This window comes from Anabrus simplex, chromosome 7 (genome assembly GCF_040414725.1).
Source record: "Anabrus simplex isolate iqAnaSimp1 chromosome 7, ASM4041472v1, whole genome shotgun sequence".
NCBI classification, from domain to species: Eukaryota; Metazoa; Arthropoda; class Insecta; order Orthoptera; family Tettigoniidae; genus Anabrus; species Anabrus simplex.
In genome coordinates, this window is record NC_090271.1 from 159,505,237 (window position 1) to 159,528,580 (window position 23,344).

Here is a 23,344-nt window from a genome sequence, read left to right on the forward strand (position 1 = left end):
TCAATGTAGCTCAATTATCAGCATATATGGCCCTGATTGCTTTTAATACAAGGGGCATTCAGTATATTTATTTGTTTTAATTTTACATTTTATGGTCTTCATTGGATACTTTAGTCAATTATACAATGAATTTTTCGATTTTCTCTCAGCCCATTACTTCATTCTCTCGGATCTTGTTTTTCTCTCATCTGAAATCACTCTTCCCATGGTTTGTCTGTTGATCTTAGTCTGTAGTCTGGTCTCTATGTTTTTGAGTGTCTTGATTGTGTGGGTCTTGTTTTTAAAATCCTCTACTGTGATTTGTAGTTACTTCATATCTTTGATTTCTGTAATCCAATTAATATTACTCTTAGTGTTCCACAATTTTTCTATTGTTATCCTACTGATTCTATTTTCAGGTGTTCTAATTAGGTGACCAAAAAATGAGATTCGTTTTTTTCTGATAGTGTTCATTACCGGTTCTATTTATTTGTAGACTGTTTCGTTGGTATTAGTTGTTTTGAAAATGGTTTCACTAGTGTATGTTATTTCTGGTTGTATGACTGCTTTATAATGCTTTAATTTTGTGGCTATTGAGAAGTCTTTTTTGGTGTATGTGTTCTTTGTGACACATGAGTTTTGGTTAATTTGTTTATTCTATTATGCCATGTTTGCTTTTCATTAAGGTTGTGTTATAATTTCACTTAAGTATTTAAATTGGTCTAAGAATTTGATTTCCTGTTCTACTTCGATTTTCTTTGTGAGTGGTGGGTCAGTTAACATGATTTCTGTTTTCTCAAAGGATATTTTGATGCCAATTTTTTTATTTATTTTTTTGCTATTTCCATTATTGATTTAATTTGTTGCTGAGTTTCCTGAATATTAGTAGGTATAAATGCCAGGTTCTGACGCACTTACACATTTTTTAACATTTTCATAATTTTGCATATTTTTTCTCAGATTTTCATATCTCTTTCTCTCAAAATGACCCATTTTTAGGGCAAAATACTAAAGTTAACATTTTTATAAAATAAACAAATTAAAAAATCAACAATTTTAGGAAAAAATAATAAAAATACCCATTTTAGTAAAAATCACAGAAGTTAATATTTCTATAAACTTAAAAAAATAAAATGAAAATCAGTTTTCCCAAAGGTGGTTTAAACCTTGGTATTTGATAGCATAGTGCGGTGCTTTTCTTACCTATATGAAGTAGCCGAAACATGTTAGCCGAAAGCAAAACAAGGTCCTTTTTTTTACCTATGTCTCATTTATATAAGTAAAAATTTTATTCAATTTCTTTTATTTTATAATGGCCCCAAGGTAATGTTTCAGTTCCATTTTCACATATATACGGTATCTTTTATTATCATCAGGACTAAAAACTATTTTATTACATTCAACAGAATATAATTCGTGTTTATAACATCTAATTAAATTCATTGTTCTATATTGTTTTATTTTAACATTTAAACATTTATTATAATCATCAAAAGTAATTTCAATTTAACTACTGATTTTTTAAACTCCTTTTGATTTTTCATATTCTTTGTCTTCTTCTCTATGAGCGTACATTTTTTATTTCAAACTAACATGTTCTGTCATTTTCCCACAGTTTTCAACTTTAAATTTTCCCAATACTTTTTTTGTTTACTTGTGGTATTCCAAATTTATTATATTTTCCATATTTGCTTCTATCAAATTCATTTATCATTGTTTTCATATCACTATAAAAATCATCAGTTATTATAACATATATAAATGAATCGGTATCCATATAATTCAAACCAATATATTTTCCATATTTTGGTTTCATAACACTATAGTGAATATCGTACTTTTTTATCTTGGAAATATAATGAAATATACATTCCAATATAAATTGGTTTATCAAATTTTATTTTTATTTTTTCATATGAACTGCCACTAAATTTTCAGAAAACATTATTGTGTGATTTCTAATGTTTTCCATTGTTTTACCGAAGACTGAATTATTCATTAATTTATAGAAATCTTTTTCAAAATCATTAGTTGCCTCCGTTCTCATTTCTGTATTCAAGTCTATATATTTTTGTAGCCAATCTTGTTTAAAAGTTAAAACTCTATGAGTATTTGTTAATTGTAATCCAAGATTTAGACACTGTTTTAAATTTCTGTAATTTAAAACTTATATTTCTGTATTATTTAAGGTTGTTAATAATGTGTTTCCTCCCTTTTGTCCTAAAGGTAAATCTTTATGTAAATCATGTAATTTTTCTGGATATTCTAAGGGCCGGTTGCTTAAAAATCGCTAACTGTAGTTCAGTTTTGATCGAAGATCAGAAATGAACTTCGTTCTTTTCTCTGTGTGAGTTGTATAACACTAATCTGAGATCACTGATCCAAGTTCAATTTTGATCTAAGGTCGACGAAACAGAGTTGACAACATCGCTAAACAAGAGAGATAATTGAGATTGTATCGAATCGAGTTGTATCGAACATGCGATTTAGATAGAAACGATCGACAATTCTCGACGCCATTCGACATTCATTTTTCTGCGATATGTAAACAAAGCCGCAAAATGGAGAAGAAAGATGAGTAAAAAGAAGACGCATACTGCAAATTTTAAGAAAGAGGAAAAATATATGTCCTTCTTACCTCACCCTCCTCAGCAGGCATCTTGTTTAATTGAGGTTTTAGAGCTGCAATCTCTCTAGTGACTTTGTGTATAGTCCTACTTGCAGTTCCTTTATTTACATTGAATACATCTCCAATTACTGTTTGGAAGCTTCCAGTTGCGTAAAATCTTAGTGCGAGAAGGATCATGAACATTGAATTCATTGCATGATTTCGTTTAGTTTGTGTCCTTAATTGTAGATGTAATCTTTGTTCTAGTTCTTCAACTACACGTTTTCCTAATCGAAACCGTATTTTAAATTGTCGATCATTTAGTTCTAACAAGGGATTCCTTCCATGTTGAAACACGCGAGGAGCTCTTTGGAGTTCAAACTCTCCATTCTCAGATGAAACGTCAGAGTAATCTGAAATCTGAAAATAGCATAACCTATAGGCCCTAAGCATAAAACAGTGGAGAACAAACAACTTGTTAATAGTAGGATTATTGTTCAAATAATTACAATTAGCATTACTTGCCATTTTACTTTAATCAACAGTAGGCCTATTTATGATTTTCTTTGTTATTATGTTATAGACACCTAAACAGATTTATTTCTCACAAAAATAATAATTATATTCCTTCTGCTGAATTTAGTTCAACCAGGTTAATCTGAGAAAATTCACCAGTTAGATTTGATCTTCCATCAAGAAGACATGATCTTGGATTAATGTTTATACAACCAAAATTCTAAGTTCAGCTTGACTGGAGATCAGTTTCACGTGGTTGTACTTAGATTAACTTTTATGCAACCGGCCCTAAATCATCTTCAAATATAAAACCGTATCTATAATTATCAGGTATTTCCCATATTTTTTTACTATTAAAATAAATCGATTCTGTCCATTCAAAACTGCAATAGTCTTCCAAACAAGTTTTTGCATGAAGATATTCTTCAGTAGTTATATGAGATTTATAAAGTTTGGAAAAAAAGACATTCTTTGTTAGGTAATTCTGTTTATTAAATATTTTTCTTCACAATCCATATAATCATAGGGATAAACACCTTTTTTAATCATTAAATCTAATTGTTCACTTTTAAAATATTTACCTGTTTCTCTAAACTGTTCCTTTGTTAGATTAGATGATAATTTATCTAGACTAGAAGCCATAAATTTAAATGCATCTCAGAATCGTAATGTTAATCCATTTTCTACTTTTTAACTAAGTGATGTATATTTTTCTTCATTATTTGGTATTGAATCAATATCATTTTTACCATTTCCTAATTCTTTTATGAATAAATGGACATCATAATTGGCTAAATTATGTAAACAAACAGGTAGGTAAAAAAGATGGATTTTTATAATTAACATTACAACTTTCATGGGCTGCTCCTCTAATTTTTCCTGTTAAATGATCATGGTCTCTTACTTCCTTTTCTCTAACTTCGAATTTTTCTTCACAGGTAAAACAAGTTTTTGAATTTTTAAAATTTATTTCATCTTCCTTTGTCATCATTATGGGTTTATTTTCTTTTTGTAATTTATAAATGTCTTGTGATTCTTTTATAAGTATTTCTACAAATTTTTAGCAGCATCTTTACCAACATATTCAATTGGACTTTTATAATCACCATTAGCGTATTTTATATAATAACTAAAAGAAATCGGCGTATGTTTTTGATATTTATTAGTACAGGGTTTTTCAGGATTTGGTTGACAAGTACTAGTATCTTTTAATAAACAATCAAAATCAGCACTAATTAAAAATGGCACTCTAAGTGAATGATTAAAATTTTTAAATCTTATTTTTTCATCTTTCTTAGGCATATCTATTTTTATTTTTGTTCTTTGCAATCGTTTCTATGTTCGTCTAGTTTTTTTCTTGTGAATAATAAAATATTAAACATCTATCACAAGTATAAATTTTAGATTTATATTTGTTTGATTTGAAACTAATCTAGATAAATCTTTGATCCAACAATAATGAGAGTTGTTTTCATTTTAATAATAAACACTTTATTAATCATAATTAATAAAGATACAGCATACAAATTGTGCATTGTATAAACAAAGTTTGTCATATGTACTGTCACTTCTCACTATTACAAAAGTTCACAATAGATAATCCCCGGTTTTTGCATGTGATTACGTGATATCAACTGCAATGCTCATTGCACAGCTTGCAAACACAGGTTTCGTCGGGGTCATGGAAGTACTCGGTGTTGCACAGTTTATGGTGATACCCATGGACCGCCATCGAGTTAACGAAATGTCGCATGTCTTGATTAGTCTTTGTCCATGTTCTATTCATCATCGCCTCCGTTGAGTAGAAATCGAGCCAGATTTCTTCCCTCTTCTTCACTCTGTCCTGCATTAATTTTTCCCAAGCATCTGTGGATGAAACCCTCGCTTCATTCGGAGGTCCTCGATGAAGAAGGTTTCATTTGCAAGCCTTGATTTTGTGTATTTTGATATTCCCAGGGTAGCTTTCAGAAAGCGCGACTTCACTGCTTCAATTGTCCCAGCTCAGCCAGACCCAATTTATTCCATATAATGTCCAGTCCATATGTGGCAATTGGCGCAATTTTCGTATCGAATAGTTTCATAGCAGTTTCTAGTGAAAGCTTTTGTTTTCATTTTTAATCATAAGAAAATTAACATGTTTTTCTTGTTTATTTTTAGTATGATAAAGTGGATATACAACATAATTATCATTTTCATTATACGTATATATATTGACCAGGCGATTTGGTCATGCGGTCAGGGGCGTGCAGCTGTGGGCTTACATCTGGGAGATAGTGGGTTCGAATTCCACTGTCGGCAGCCCTGAGGATAGTTTTTCCCGTTTTCACATCAGGCAAATGCTGGGGCTGTACCTTAATTAAGGCTACAGCCGCTTTCTTCCTCCTTCTAGCCCTTTCCTATCCCATCGTCGCCATAAAACCTATCTGTGTCGGTGCGACGTAAAGCCACTAGCTATATACGTTGATTGATATGTTTGATATATTTGATTCGCTCTCAAATTTGCTTATATTTGTTATTTCTATGGGAAACTCAATTTTTACTTTTTCACGAATTGCATCTAACTGAAATTTTATTCTGGTTAATCTAAAGCAAATATAACTTCGCCTGTGGGAGTAAGTTTGTGCACACTTTCCGACATCCAGCACTGATAGAGCTTTTGCATATTGTCCTTGAATGGTTTATTTATCGAAATGCCAAGGGTTGAAGTACCCATGTCACTCCACCGGGAATCACTGCCAAATTGGTTTTCATGGTTTCTGATAATTTCTTAGTGTCTCCTGTCAGATGGTCATGAAAACTGCCCAATTTGAGGAGGGCACGGTGTCAAAGGAAAGGCCCTGCTTGATTCGCCCAAACTGTTTGTATCTAATCTTGTACGAGTGATGTACAATTCATCCTTGATACGAACATAGATCCATCGCGGAAATGTTACTTTGGGCATTGTTTTTGGTTTCAGAACATAGTAAGGTGCAAGTTTTCTGCCATTATCTGTTACTGCAAGCATTACATCGTTGTTTCTCGTTTGACTAGTGCGTACGATAACATTCGATGTCGCTTTCTTATTGATTGTTCGACTTTGAGGTATATCGAAGCTCATTGGTTTCTGATCTGCATTTTCTATTTTCACTTTCCACTTTCCATTCACAATCAATAAATTTGAACCTCATTTATTGCCTATATTGGTCCATAATATTGTCATTCGTTGGCATAATGATGTTCTTTGCCAAAGAGAAAGTCCATTTCTCTTGTAATCATCAGCCTCAGTTAACCTTAAAATCCAAGACATTGCAACTATTTCTTGTCCTTCAAAAGACAATATTTTGTGGGAAATATTATAGCCATTGTAGTGTAACTAAATTTCATATTTCTGTAGATCCTCCTCTGCTTGCAGAAACTTGACACTCTTTGGGCTAAGAAATACTTTGGGAGACTTGTTGGTAGCTTGAAGTGCAGTTTTTTGTCTCTGCCAGTAGTGTACGTTGCACTCGGACACTGAATACTTATGGCCCACTGCCCTATCACCATGTCAGCATAACTGATCACTGTGAGTTTATATGATACAGTATTACTCGAATACTTGCTCATTGTGGATCAACAAACAGTTTTTAGATCACGTAACACCTGTGTACTAGAAATACTCATGAAATAATGTAATATCTCTGTACCAGACTGGAATAGAATGTCACTAGTCAGGTCTGTGCTAATTCACTCACTGAACTAAAGTAGTGCAGTGGTGAGTATTATATCCTAACTGGTGATAACAGGAAGTTGCGAGGTATTTGGAATGCCAGGTTTTGCAATAGGAAGCCTGCTACTTGACATCTTTATTTTGAAACACATCTGGATCAGTGCGATAAATCATTGAGAAAGCGCGTGCGTTAAATACACAAGCATTTCTTTTTACTTGCTTTGAACCAAAATAATGGGGGGGGGGGTGTATATTGTGTATATTATGCAGGGGCATTAATTATGGAAGAAAATACGATATTGGGATATGATTAGCACATTGGCTTAGTTGCTTGCTTCCTCTTAGATGTCTGAGATTCTAATCCTGATTTGGAATTTTCACCTTTTAAATCGCGTTAGTCTGGAAGACCATCCAGCTTTATTTCATTGACTAAAACTTAAAATGAGTCATGAAGCGGGGATTCGCTGAAGTAGTTTATCATCATTCTTAACTTTGATATTAAAGAATTGTCAGAAACAAAATATAAAGCTGAATGGAACTGGATTTTTTGGTTGACTCTTGGAGTCCATTGTTACTAAATAAGAATAAATTGGAATAGAGAACTTTATGCCGTATCATAAATCAGTGTCAATTTTGAAAACTCAAATGTTGCTTAAGAAGAAAATATTATCCAGGTTTAGGAAGTTTGATATTTCTTCTCTTATTTTTCTCTTGTCACATAGCTGGTGACATCTGCACTCACAGTTTATGTGGCAGATATCTTTCCCTTCAGTGCAAGAAGCAGAAGTTATCATTAAGTGAACTCAGCACAGAATAAAATAATTATGCTCATTAAATATGTCAATGAGGTATCATTAACATTTATTTCTTTATATCTATGGCCTTTGGCTGCAATAAAGATTATTCAATTATTTCTTTCTTGTAATTGGAGAAGAAATTGTTTGTTTATCTCCTGAGTGCGTGTGCATACTAACTTCTCTTCTTTGTTATAGTTCTTGAAGCTGGAGATTTGAAGAGTCTTTTAGAACAGTTTGAAGCTTCGGAAGCATTCAACTCTTCCACTACGGTCTCTCCTGGTAAGAAGTCGATCCTAGATTCTCACCTACATGCTATGGCAACTAAACAATTGGATACACCACCAACTGCCTGCAAAACAATGAATCCCACCCTTTCACACCAGAATATTCGTGATTCTCTGCCGAAGGAAATCATTGAAAGGATCAAGGTATACCATTCCTGTTAAAAAATTTTCATTGTAAAGACTTAGTGTTATTTTTTAGATTATTGTGGAACTTCAGTGCATTATTTGAGGTAGTACCTTTCTAAATATATTGTTTTAATGGGAAATGCTGTTCTTTATTATTATGAGAATATCGTATAATGTGCATACATAAGCTGAAACATACATACTTATTTACACAGTTGAACAAAAGATACTGTTCTTTTTGTACACAACTCTGCATGGTAGCGTTGGCAAGTTTTCCCACATAGTTCACAGACACAGTCTTCATCTGGATCGTGGAAGTACTTTCTGTGGCACAGCTTGTAATGAAATCCATGTACCGCAAAGCGCGTCATGGTATTTCGCAGTTCATAGGCAGGATTCTTCCATTCTGATCTCATCGTGGCGTCTGTGTGGTAAAAATCTAACCATCCCTTTCAGACCTGAAAGAAAACTGGTGGTGTGAATTTTTGTTCATACGTAAAAAACTGACTAAAAGGCTCTTAAATACGTATATTTTTAGTTTATTCTACAAAATGAAAATTAACATCTGAGAAAAAGCACCCACACAATTGTGCATGTCAGGACTTAATTCACTACTTACAAAAAAGAAAAATTACCTCAGTACATGTGCAAATACGTATGTACATGATCAGATGTTCTATTTTACAGTGTGGAACAATTAAAATCTTTGTTCAAACACAAGTATATATTATGTTTTCTACACTGAGGTCGAGTTTTGCTTTTGCAGCCTTTTTTGGCGGCAGCACCTTTTCGTCAGACCTGAAAGAAAACTGGAGGTGTGAATTTATGTTTGTATGTCAAAAATTTACTAAAATGCTCCCAAATACATGTGTTTACACAAAATAACAACTATCGTCTGAAAAACAGCACCCACACACTTGTGCGTGTTAGGACTTAATTCACTACTTACAGAATAGAAAAATTAAAAACATTCATCCCAGCACATGTGAATATACACATATACATGATCAGATGTTCTATTTTACAGTATGGAACGATTTAAAACAATTAAAATCTTATACATTACATTTCTCACGTAGAATACGAATTCTTTCACAGTGCTTTTTGTGGCAGCACCCAGCACTCCTGCATGCATTGCCTGTAGTGAAACCTAGCCCGCACAATTATGCATATCAACATTAGTAACCTCATGATATTACGTACGATGTTATAAGTTCACAATTTTACATTTGCTACACATTTTACACACTTCATAGATTACATTCTGATATTCAGTGAAGCTTCTAGATTAATATGAATGCAATAAATAAATATTTACTTTAGGCTGTACTGCTTCCCGCCACCTTGCCAATGAACTGCATTTTTAAACTCTTCTTCCTGCCTCCTCGTGGCCAAGCGCTAAATAAAAACAACTGAAGTACATGCTACGTGTCCCGCACAAACACTGCAGTCCAGTCTAGCGTCAAGAAAACGTCAAATAAGCTCAGACATACATAAAATACGAACCCGCACAATTGTGCCTATATGGTCTGAAAGGGATATATTGGCTTTTTTCCCCTTCAGTTCCCGGAGTAAAGCTTGGTATTGTGTCGTAGAGGGCAATGGCATTTTGAAGCGCAATTCTTCTATGTAGAACAATTGTTTCCTCAGTTCATAGGTTAGTCTCGACAGAGTGTGTTTTGCCAGGCAAAGAGCTTTTTTGAGATACATTGCCTTCACTCTTTCTAGTGTAGCTAGATTTTCTTTTGATAGGTGTTCCTAGATAATGGGACGTATGCATAAAATCTAACAAATGCTTTTGCTACCTCCTTTTTTAAGCATATGCTGGAATAAGTATGAATAAAATAATCTAGCAGTTGCTTTACTTACTGGTATTTACTTGCTAGCAAGCATTTGCTTAATTTTCCAGCAAATGCTGAATTCTACATGAATAAAACATAGCATGTGCTAGTACTATGCAACCATTTGCTTAAGATTTACCAAGCCAGTCTCGGTTAGCTTGAAGTTTGTTCTGTGATGACTTAATGTTGCCTTCTGGTTGATTTAATGGCGCAAATTGTGAATATCCGACGCAGGAAACTCTATAATCCCAGACGGCGTAGTGATGAACGTGCATATAAACAATTGTATAGATTTAACGAAGAAAAAGTTGAATTAATTTCGAGCTCTTTCTTGGGAGAAAGTGACGAGACGCGTGGTGGTGCGTTAACATCGAAGGAACGAATGCAGATATTTCTTCGTTTTGTTGGCGATCCGGGTTTCCAAGTTGGGATAGGAGAAGATACGGGAGTGCATCAAAGTACTGTTAGTAGAACCATTGATTTCGTCAGCGAGAAAATTTTTCAAAAAGCACATCACTGGATAAAATTTCTGTCACGTCCTCAAGAAATCAACATAGCTAGAGACGAATGGCAGCAACGCTTTAACTTTCCTCGTGTGATTGGTGCTCCTGACTGTACACATGTACCAATTTTATAGCCACGACTGCACGGCGATGAATATATCAACCTAAAAAATTTCGCTTCTATCAATGTACAAGCAACATGCAATTCAAGCGAACATTTACAAGTGTTGATGCTAGCTGGCCTAGCTCTGTTCATGGCAGTCGCATATTTAAGAATTCACGTGTGTATGAAGGATTGCGGGAGCTGCAATACTGTTGGGTGAATCAGGTTACGGGTTTGTACCTTGGCTGCTAACTCCTTACCGAAACCCTCAAAATCCACAAGAAGAAAATTACAATCGCGTGCATGCTCAAAACAGAGTAATTATTGAAAGATGTTTTGGCCAGCTGAAGAGACATTTCTCTCTTCTAGCAAACAAAGTCAGAATCTCCCTACAGAAAATTTCATGCATTATCATCTGTATGTTTATACTGAAGAAAACGATGATGATGGTGCTCTTGATGGGGGTGAACAAGAATATGGTTATGATGACATGAGAAGATATGGTGTACAGGGAAGAAATGAAATTGCTAATATTTTGTTTCAACAAGTTGCTGTAAATGAACTATGAAACTATGAACTCTCACTGTGATCTGGAAATGACAACAAAATTTAACATTGTGTGGCTCGTATTTTTCATTTAACTTATACTCTTACATCGTTATAAATGTATTTTTTTTTTTTTTTTGCTATGGGCTTTACGTCGCACCGACACAGATAGGTCTTATGGCGACGATATAAATGTATTTGTGATTCACTTCATCTTGTAAGCTACTGTATCATTTCGCCTCAGTTGAATACAAATAACAACACTTATCTTTCTGATTTTATGTTCCACACATCATTCAAACTGTATGTAGGTTTGTTCACTTAAGTTTAAGTTTGAAGCTAATTTCTGTTCTTCTACTTCCTGTTGTTGCATGCGAGCTAACTTAAGCTCTTCCAATAACACCAGTCTCTGAAGTTCCATGATCGAAAGTCTTCCCGTCTCCTCAGTCTCTACAGCTAACTTTATTTTCTTGTATTTTCTTGGTGGTGATGTACTCTGTGGCGGTATGCTATCATCATTGATATCAGCTGCGTGTTCCTTACTTCCTCGTACAGCACATCCTCCTGAAATGTTGATGAAATAGAATTACTGACTTTGATCTACAGATTAATCAAATTAACTCACCATGAATTATTCATAAAAGAGAGAAAAACGTTAGGCCTAATGATTCCTTTTCTGATTACTACACAGCTTGCGGAGTAATACGGTATTTCATCAATGAGTCTAGTAAAGTTTAATACTGGGCGAGTTGGCCGTGCGGTTAGGGCCACGCAGCTGAGAGGTTGCATCCGGGAAATAGTGGGTTGGAACCCCATTGTCGGCAGCCCCGAATGTGGTTTTCCATGGTTTCCCATTTCACACCAGGCAAATGCCGGGGCTGTACCTTAATTAAGGCTACAGCCGCTTCATTCCCACTCCTAGACCTTTCCTACCCCATCGTCGCCATTAGACCTACCTGTGTCGGTGCGATGTAAACAAATTGTTTAAAAAATTAATTAATAGACATACCTGGTACACGAGTGAATGAAGGATTTTGTTCTTCCTCCATTAATTTTAGAAGTTCCTCCTTCCATTTCTTCAACTGTATCTTCCTGTTTCCTGTAGTGTTACAGTTACTCTTCTTTTTCACTTCGGTCTTCATGTTGTGGATCATTTTTTTTTTTTTTTTTTCACCTGATCTGCTGTGAACTGCCGCCCGAGATTCTTCTCACAACTCTCACGTAACTGTTCAACAGCTTGTAATTTGGCTGTTTTCGTCGAAGGAGTTTGCGATTTATTTAATAACACTGATAACTAGAGCCCGGATTTCCATGCAAATGCATATTCCGAAATAAGCTGGTTACACTTCTGAAACTTTGCAAATATTTGTTTCATGACTAATCAGTTCCAAAGAACCGTACTTTTTCCGTGCATGTTTGCATGTTTTGGCCTTTTGGGGAAAAAGTGTATGCATAATGCATATTTTGAAAATTTTGGATTTAATAGCGAATAATTGGACATTTATATTGGATTATATGACATTTCTTCTGACTTTGACGCATATACAGTATTATGTTAACTTGTATGATAAATGCCTTTTTTGAACATGGGTTTGCAGATTTTTGTTACCGTACGTCCACGTTATTGAGAGAGAAAGAAAATGTATTCCTAGTATACAACCCAAGTTAGAAGCACAAAGGTGCTATAATCCAGTTAGCCAAGCATTTCCTTGTATGTTGTTTGAGTAAACATTAACATAAGCGGGAAGACCCCGCGTCGACCGCTCTAATCCTTGGAAATGTGGTGTCCCAGTAAAAACTGAACCTTGATTTTGAATTACTGAATGCTATTTCTTTTTTTCGTCTATATTAGACGAAGAAATCAAAACTTGAATCACACTACTGTGACGCCGTGCTACTGAAATAGCAGCTTACAAACCTCGATTTTACACTGAATCCTGTTTTGTTTTCCTGGAATTTCTTAATAATTTCTTAATAATTACATTGGAATTTCTTATCCCGAACTCCGAACTCTCATTGTTCACAGGCTTGAGACCAAAAAATTGAGAAAAGAAGGGAGTTGGGAAGCAGTACGCTTACACGCTTCAAACTGTAATTTAGTGTTGGACTGTGCTGTGAATTGTTGGCGTCATGTCACCTGTTAAAAGTCTACGAAGAGACCTCATGTCTAGATGGATTGAGGAAAGTCATTTCTAAGTTAATATTTAGGAGATAAGTTCAGATATACTTCGTCCATAATGTCTTCATTTAAGTATGAACTTGTCACTTCTTGTGACGTAGAAAGATCATTTTCTGTGTCCAGGAATGTTCTGCCAGATAAATGAATGAACTTAAATGAAGAAAATGTGGAGAAGTTAGTTTTTTACAATGTTTCAAAAGAAAGTTAAAATATAGCAATGTTCAACGGAATTTTGATAGTGCATATTTTTCAGTTTATTGTGCATGTCCCGTCATTTGATAGTGCATGAATGCATGCATATTTTGAGATTTGATAGTGCATGGAAATCCGGGCTCTACTGATAACTGTTTGATCATTGAAATGAAGTGAAAATTTACGTCAATTTCTACATCTGTTTCTGACATCTCCGACATCGTAGAACACTGAATATGCAGTGCAGGAAATGGAAATGAGCTGTAAACCTCAGTAACACAGAATGCAAAACTCGTATGGTTACGGCGGTCAACACGTGTTTCTATACTAACTTAATCTCTTATCGGCAAACAGCATGCTAGAAAATGCTAGTTAGAATATTCTAAGGAGTCAGCATATGCTGGGAAAACTTACAGCACTTTCTAGTCAGCACAAGCAAAAGGTTATTCATATCAATTTAAGCAAATGTTTTTACTTGCCAGTATTTGCTGAAAGCATTTGCTTTTACTTATTGCTTGTGCTTGTAGAATGTTCTACATTTTTATGCATATGTCCCAATGTCCAAAGCGTGTGTCAAGATGGGGGAGATCTTGATGTGAAATAAGGCTATCGCTATCTATTGATAATTGACGAAGCACCTTGATGTCGTTCATTGCTACCACTGCTACAGCTGCTCTGTCTCTGATGTGTTTGGTAAAAGTTCGTCCATTTGTTTGCGAAGTCACGCCTAAGTACTTATAGAAATTAACCTTAGTAAGATCCGTATTCTTGTATTTAATGATCTCTGTGGCTTGGTGTTGCCCTCCATTTCGAAAAGTCATTTGAACTGTTTTATCCGCGTTAAGTCTGAGGCTGTTTTTATCCGACCAGGTAATGAGTTTATCGAATGCTTCCTGTAGTTTTCTATGTGACGTTGAAGCTAAAGCCATGTCATCCGCGCATATATATAGATTGAGACGTCTTCAGTGGCAACTAATTCGACAAAGTCATTTGTGGCAATGTTAAACAATATCGGATTCAAAGGATCGCCCTGTAACACTCCTGTCATTTGTTGTGAATTGCCTCAGATCTGGATAGGTTGCCATCAATGTAGATAAAGTTTCTTGATAATAGTGCATGAATGATCCTGCATATGTAATGATTCTGACCTATTAGTTGCTCCAGTTTGCTTATTAATAAAATCCTGTCTACTGAGTCGAAGGCTTTAACGTAGTATAGATAAGTCGATAAACACTACATGAAGTTTTCCTCTTGGGGATCGGAGAGTCTCGTTAATGTTCTCCAGCAGACACTTGATAGCATGTGGCTGAGCACCTTTTTCGGAAGCCAAACTGCTCGTCAGGTATCATTGAGTCCGTTAAAGTTGATAGGCGGTTAAATATTAATTTGGATAGGATTTTGAGCCCCGTATTCTCCAGAGCTGTTCCGCGATAATTTGGGTCATCCGACTTGCCTTTGTATAGGATTTTGATAATAGAATATCTCCACTTCTCTGGTAACTTAGCCTGTTCAGTGCACTGATTAAGTAAAACTGTCCAGGCCCCAACTAGAAGTTCACTACTTGCCTTCAAGTGTTCCTTGAATATACCATCTGGTCCACATGCTTTACTGTCTTTCATCTGATTAATTACTTCGTTTACTACTTCAGTTGTGAATGATTCTATATTTATTGTGACACCCGATGTAGTCAGCGAGACAGGTATGGGTATGGCCTTGGTCTGTGATAAGACACATGAAGTGTGCTGTCCACCTATCCATATGTATTTCTCTGGAAAACTTTGGAGACCTTGGTTGAAGGGCTTTATATGGCTTGTTCCTGGCCTGTTCTAGTAGTACCCTCTCTTGTTCCTTTATATACTTGATCCTCTCGGTCCTGAAGGTTTCCTTGTAAGTCTTCTTTTTGTCTGTATATTCACATTTTGATTCCACTGTGTTTGTTCTCAATGTTTTATGTAATGCGTCAAGGGTGGACCTTCAAGCCTTAACATGTTGCGTTGATCAGGGTTTAGATCTTCTCGAATTTAGTTTTGTGCAAGCTATCGCTTCCATTAGAGTGTTCTCCAATCGACGAAGCGTACCATCTGGATCAGGATCTGGTTCTTTCACAATGTCTTCAATTATGTCTTTTCTCCTTTGTAATTTCGTAATGTCCATCTTTCTAGATAACTTGTTTTGTGTTGAGGAAGGATTTGTATCTTGGCAATTGATGTTGAAGAAAGTTTCTACTGGTAAATGCTTCCTTATAGGCAGGCTTTTTTTTTTGCGCCAGATTGTATTACCCGAATGTTTTTATAATTAGTGAACACCAGATCTATTGCACTTCCCCCACTATGAGAGATGTATGTGAATTCCGACCTCTTATTAATGCCCTTGCATTAATTACTCTTGCTTTGGGATCATCTTTATCGACCCTACAGTTCAGGTCACCCGCCAATATGAATGGGGCGTTTGACTTAATTTCGGTGAATGCATTGCTTAGTTCATCGATGATGTCAATTTCTTTGAATTCCGGTTGAAAGTAGGCGGCTACTATAGTAAGCATATTTAATTCTAGCACTATAATATTGCTCATTTTCATTAAAATATGTATGGGCAGAAGATTGGTTTTTACCAAGCACGTAATACCGCCTTTTGGTCCTCCTACAGGTCCCTGGAATGAAAATGTGTGTGCTATAAAAGTCTTTAGGAGTCCACTCTTCAGTGAGGAAAGTTTCAATTAGGATTACTATGTCATAGCCCCTCAAGGTCTGTTGGAGTAGGCATTACTGCGTTCTTCAAGCCTTCTATATTCCACAGGAATAATTTGAATATTTTATCCTTAATTGAGTGAGGCACCTTCGATTCTCTTCTCTCTTCGAGAGAAGCGAAATCGCCTGACCAATACTCCTTTAGGCCAGAATTCTGAAGTTGAGGTTTTGTCTAAGAATGTAAAAGGTATTCCTACTTTTTAAAAGCTTTCTTTTCGCCTGATGCAGAGAGCTCTTCACTGACTATCTTGTGATTCCTTTGGTGGTAAGGAATCTTTTTATGTTTTCTACATATGTTGTTTCTTTCAATTTCCTTACATATAGCCAGGCTCCTTTTTCAGCTTCCTGAAGATCTTCATCATTTGTGTTGGTGCCTATCACTGGGTTATTCTGGAGTCTTCTTCTAGGCAGCGTTTCTGTCGGTCTATAAGAAAGTGATGATTTCTTCATCTATCTCTGTCTGGGTAGGTTGGCCTCGTCCTTCTTCTGGATTGGTTGAAATGTGTGAATGACTTATTCTATTCTTCGAATCTGTGTGTTTGTTTGGTGCAATAGGGGTATTATCAACGCAGTTATCCCTTTTATACCTTCATCTTGTTGGTTGATTCTCTTCTTGTTTTGGGAGAGAGGCTGCCCAGGATGCTGACTTGCTTTCCTCTCACTGGTGAGGTTAATTCCTGTTTGTGTTATTTCTGAGAACATTGGTAGGTGCTCTTCTGCGTTCTGCTTGGCTATTGGTGGTTGGCGGGTTGTAGTTGGTTTAAACTGCTCTGTAAGGATTTCCGACTGCCTTACCTGCACTTCGAGCACGAGAACCAGTTTATTTAGTAGAGTTGCACTGAGAAAGTCAATGGTTGTTTTATTTCCGACACCTCTTTCTGTATTTCTGTACATGTTTCCTTGTTCTTCAGAACGGCACGCCTTGCTTTGTCTTCTTCAGGGGGGTGTTTATACCATAGGCGACTAATTGATGCCTACACTTTGGGCAGAATGAGAAGAAGTTGTTGTTGTTGTTGTTCTTCTTCTTCTTCTTCGATTTTAGCACGTTACACAGAGACGGAGATACCCGTGCATTCTACATGGTATAGTGTCTTACAATTCCCGCTGCATGTGATTGACAGCTCTTCCTCCTTGAGTTTAGTTTTACACTCCTCACATGCATTGTGGTCAGTCTTATTGAGCGTCATGGCGAAGACATTAGTCTTCCATTGAATCTCTTTCCTTCCATATCACTTGTATAGAAGTCTTGGTTGTGTTAGCTGTGATTGGTGTTAGTTGTCGAGATGGAATATTCAAATAGTATTGCAATGGTAATAGATCATATTAAGCTTGCTTTATTGTTGGAAAGTTATGTATCAAGTTGAAATAAATATATATACATACAATAGAACCTTATTAATCCATTACCTTTGAGACTGAGGGTATGGTCGGAAAGCAAAAAAGGTTGGAATACTAGAGAAGCAATACAATGAAACCTTGTTAGTGCGTTCCTCATTCATACGTTTTTTCCACTTAGCACATCATCAGTGCGAAGTCCTGATTCTCATCGTATTAAATCTATATAAAAAACACCTTGCTTATCGCGTCGCAAATTTTCTCTATTACTGCTTAATACAATCACATTTTTTCTAGACCTGAAAATGTTAATGTATTTGTCATCCCTTCTGAAAGAAATGTGATTTCCAACTCGGGTAAGAGCCGTCACCACAATTGCATGATTTCGGGAAAAGGCCTTAAATTTCTGAGCTTCAAAGAATAAGTTGCACTTTCGAGGAGCAAGCCGTTAGCCTTAGAAATGTTCAGTTTTGCTTGCCGGTTAGCAGCGAGATTGCTGAATAACAGAGTGAGCCTGTTTGTATTTCGCATTCCATTCGGGAGGTAAAAAATGTATTTTGTGTTGAGTGATACAGTGAAGTGTAGCTAATATATTTGTCGCATGATACGGTAGCCTATATCTGGATTAGGAACATAATTGTGTGAAATTGACTGGCGTGCTGCATATTTGTGTTGTGATAGCCTAGTTATGGATACGGAAAATGTTGTAAAATTCCTTAATAATGAGGACAAATCTAAATCAACAACCGATAAATTGCAGAAAGTAGATAGAAGAATCATCAGGACAATCATCAATGAGAAACACCAAGTTGATGGCCACTGGAGATTATTACCTAATGAAGTGGTATATCGTGCAAGCGAATCAATAATAGATACATTGCGGAAAAGGAGAAATACCTTTCTTTTTGTCATATATTCAGACTGCCAGAAACCTGACTAGTGAAAGCAGTTATTTAGTTCTAGAAAAACAAAACAAAGAACACTTGGTTCACACAGATCATAAATGATTTAGAAGAATTAAATTTATCAATGCTCCAAATTGAAGGTAGAGAAGAGAAGAATTTAAGGAATGAACACTTGCGATTCAAACTCATAACATTTGAACAAAGAAGTATACCATTACTGACAACCAAAGGGCAGCCAGGTCTGACAGAATGTAGAAGTTTCAGGAGCGGAGGAGGAGGAGGACTCCTCTATTAATAGTATTAAACTTAAAATGCTCCATCTTCATCGGTTTGCCCTTCCAGCGAGCCGAGTAGGGTGTTTGAAAACGAGCGTCTTCCAAAGTTGCCTATTCAAAAACATTTTGTTGTCCAAGACAGATTCCCAATTCCATCCTCTTCTCTCCACGTCTTCCCTCAGTTGGTCCATCCATCTTCTTCTTGGTCTTCCAGCTGGTCTTCTATCTGTTATTCTCTTTTCCAAATAAGCAGCACAGGGTAACCTTGTGTTATTCATTCATTTAACCTGGCCAAACCATTTTAGTCTAGATGACTTTAGTCTTTCCTCCATCAATTCGTTTAGACCATCTGTCAGAAAGTGGACTGGCATAAGCGCGCAGAGGTCGCGAATGTTGAAACTCGCACCTTCAATTTTGACTCGAGCACTCAAGGTAGTCAAAATTTTGTCTGATTTCAAAATGGTGGCCAAAGTAATTCCTCGCAGTTGCACATGGTGGAGGGTAACCTCCACTTCATCGTCTTAAGATTGTGACTAGAAAATAATGTTTAATAACCCACTGCTCTGAAATAAAAGGCTCCTACTAACATTTGTTAAAAAAGAGTGTGATCTGCAATAATATTTTTATATTCTTGTTGTGCCCTGTGCTCTTGTTTTCATATCTTTTCTCTGGTGTTTTTCACACCTTTCAGTGTATCGTTACTTGTTATTTTATAATCCCTAACAAAAAAGTTTTCATATTTGTTCTCGTGTTTTTTCACACATTTAAATGCTTTCCTCTCATGTTTAGAAATGCTAGATAGGTCTATAGTTTTCACTGTACCCGCAGATACACTACGTAAAATGCACTCATCTCGGAAAAAAATGTATCTAATGTTTCAATATCCCTGTTGGATAGTTTTTATTCGTATATTTATTAGCAGGGAACAGATTTACATGTGCTAATAATTATTGAAATATGTACATATTTATTTAGTTATTTTTATTGAAATATGGAATTATATATGGACTTAAAATTACACATATAACATTAATTTCTATTTAATATCAAAGTTCAAAGAAGCTAAACAAAGTAGATCTACATGCAACGTAATGTTGCACTTCTCATTTTAATATATTTGAAGAACACACAATCTTTTATTCTCTGTTACCAAAACAATGGATTACAAAATGTTCTTCTAAGTGCTGGAAAGTGAATCTTCTCCTATTATCTCTAATGACAAATTTATATTGACTGAAACTGTGTTCAACATCGGAAGAGGTAATAGGGGCATAATTCAACTTCAAAATATCTGCTGGGGTTAAATCCAGTGTTAATTTTACACTTAAATCTCCACACAGCATTGCAGCAACCTTTATTTTTTCTTCATATCCAGGGTTCTTTGAAAGTACAGTGACCATCTTCATGTTTGCTACATCTGCAACTTTACCTGTACCACGATTTAGTTGTTCCACAGTTTTATTCACAATTTCACAACTTTCAGAAAGTGGGAGGTGCGAGTTTTGGAGCCTTTTCAGTGTTTTTGTGATGTTTGAAAAATTATGCTGAATGTAACATTTCTCACACTTGTATCGCAGGCAACTGTTTTAGCGGCTTCAATTGAGGCTGCATCTTCAGAGTCCATGGCATGCAGAACGTTCTTAATACAGTCTATATATTCAACATAATATTCAACCGCTTGCAGCCACGTACCCCACCTAGTTAGAATCGGCTTAGGCGGCAATGGAATCTCTGGGTACATTTCTTTCAAAAGATGAACTCTTCTGTGGGCTTTGAGAAAAACTTTTTTCACTGAGGAAATCAATAAATCTACTTTGGGGTAACTGGCTCTTACCACTTCTGCCACACGATGAAAGGCATGTGCTATACATGTTATACAACACATAATGCTTCTCCGGCTTTTATCATATAAGGTGCGGCATTGCTAATTAAAAGTAACACTTTATTATACTTAACACCCTGTGGCCAGAGGATACCAATAGCCTCATTGAACAGTTTTGCTATAGTTTTGTTATCGCACTTTTCTAGAACATCACAGTGTAAGAGAATCCGTTTACAATAATCTTCGCTTAACAAACCAATGATTACGTTGCCAACTAGCCTGCCTTCTTTGTCTTTTGTCTCATCAATGAAAACCCAAATTGGACCGTATTTAATCTCTTGCCTTATCTTCCGAATGGTTTCATTGTATATGGCTGAACAGCAAGTTTTTCTGAACGTTGACTCATCCGGGATGGATCGTTTAGTATATTTATGAAGCACTGATTATTCAGTTTGAAGAGAGGTATGTCGGCAGAGATGAGAGCACGGCAGAGATCGGTGTTGAACTCGGATGTTACATTGGAAGTTTCTGGTTGTGTCAGAAACAACTGTCTCTGCTTGGAATCTCCTTGTTTGTTAGCCTGGTGTTTACTGGTTGAAACGTGCTGTTACACAAGGAACCTTTGAGTAGATGTCACTGTACAATGACACAAATTACAAAATAATATCTTACTGTCAGTTGATAAACCATCTTCTTTAAATTCTGATACGTAACTTTTCAATTTTAAACTGGTTGACTGAGCTACTTTAGGCATATTGTAACAATCTTCAATGAATATCAATATACAACTCCACACACTGAACGTACAAGAACACTATGATCCGTCTCACTGCTAATGACTGGTAGTGAACTAGATGGAGTTATGAAGCACTTAAAGGGAATGCCCGAATTACAAACTAATTCGGAAACCACTAGCACATCGTCGATGAATGAGATTTTCCTAGTTACGTAATTATGGCACAGATACAGTCGATGTTATGAAATGCAGCTTATCAGTGCTGTAAGTGTGATTCAGATAGTCACGGTACTGACCGGCTGATCTCCACTACTTCCAGGCTCAACCTCTCTCTTTCTTCGCACCGCTTATCAGATTATTTTTATCAGCCCAGACGTGGACAGGCGTGATAATGACCTGCACACCAGTTAAAATACGAATTTTTCGAATATAGATTTTAAATTTATTTCTCCATTATTGATACTTTTTAGCCGAAATATGGACTATATTGACTTTAATGACGAAGAATATGGAATATATGTGCTAAACTCCAAAATATGGAAATATATGGAAAATGAATAATCCACTTTTCAGCTCCACACGTCATGATTTGTAAAGATAATGCAAAATATAATTAATTTTAGCTTCCTAAAGAGATATGTATTTACATATAAATCCGTTCCTTGTTCATTAGTATGTTTTCTTGCTTAACACGTTCTTTTTCTTTGTCCCCTGCAGAAGCGTCTTAATGAGGTTTCACTGTAGTACCGTATTTACTGTATTACTGTACATACTAATAAAAGTAGAATAAGTACATTACAATAATAAATAGGCACACCTGAAACACTTTAGAATAAATTAAGTCTGTACTGTAATGCTCCTTTGTCTGGCAGATGACATTCGAGACTGTGCTACTCTATTTCCTTATCCACAAAATGTAATTTTCGTGGAACAAGAATTGTGTTCATCGAACAGAAAAGCTAAATCAAAAGCCTGCTTGTCTGTGTGGGATGATCGGTCAAGTTGTAGTTTTCGTCACGGCAGTTTTCTTTTTAATCATCGTTTGCACTCTGGATAAGAGTGAATAGGTTGAATGAGAGAGGTGATATTGGACAAAAGATATGTACCCACCTTGTGTGGGTGGGGGCACTTGACGAAGAATACACCCTCAGCATCCCCTGCCTGTGTCGTAAGAGGTGACTAAAAGGGGCGACCAAGGGATGATTGATTTGGAACCATGAGATTACCTGTGATTAGTACCATTACTTGAGGAACACCATGGATCAACATTACTTGTGATTAGTACCACTGTGTGAGGAACACCACGGGTCTGCTGGGCGTTGTCTGTGATTACAGTAGAACCTCGATAATTCGAAATTGGTTAAGTCAGAGTCCCTCCTAATTCGAAGAAGCTCTCATTCCCGGAAACATGAGGTACGGTTTTGCATGTTATTTAAATTGTTTAATTTGAAATACGGATTATTCGTAATTCGAAGAATAATGTCGGTCCCATTACCAAAATTTTGACTTTTAATTCTAATTGCCTTTATATTAAAAAGAATAGATTGTTTTCAGAGTAATTTAAATTCAAAATTTATCCGCGTCATGATAGAACGCGTCTTTCGGAATGTGCCGGGGTATATTTCAGTATTTTCACTTCGGTGTGTCTACAGTGTGCCTCATATTTGCTGAGTTCGAGTAAAATTGTAATTCTTTTGTATTCAGCGTTTTAAGGAACACCATAATATCACTTAGCAGGCAGTGTGTGGAGAAACAGAATCCGTGAACACCGGCGATGCCGACAGTTGACGAAAAAGCGTGGCTCATATAATCAATTTGTATGCACTGAATATTGTCAATGCCGATGAAACTGCATTTTTTTTTCATGCCGAGCCCAAACGGACTTACGGTCATTTCTTGATGGATACAGTACTTTTGCATCCATCTCTTGGCACAGGCCAGAGTAAAGTGTAGCTTCCACTGAAGTCCCAGTCAACATCCATGGCTGTGACAATATGGAAGCTGCTGGGGTATGGGTAGTGCTGAGTAATGACATTCAGAGCACGACTAGTGCATCTGAGTGTTATGAAAGGTGCTGCTCACAGGGTCAGTCGTGCTGTAATAGTACTTTCTGACCCAGTGAGGAAAGCAATGGCAAACTACCTCACTTCTCATCTTGCCTA

At 36.0% G+C, this 23,344-nt stretch overlaps 1 protein-coding gene across 1 annotated transcript in view; it reads left to right on the top strand.

Annotated features, from left to right (window-relative positions):
• Positions 1-23,344, top strand: part of srl (spargel) — a 280,903-nt gene that overhangs the window by 127,690 nt on the left and 129,869 nt on the right. Inside the window, exon 6 of the mRNA XM_067151403.2 lies at positions 7,784-8,016. Within this exon, the coding sequence (XP_067007504.2) occupies positions 7,784-8,016 (233 nt within the window). The remainder of the gene's footprint in view (positions 1-7,783; positions 8,017-23,344) is intronic.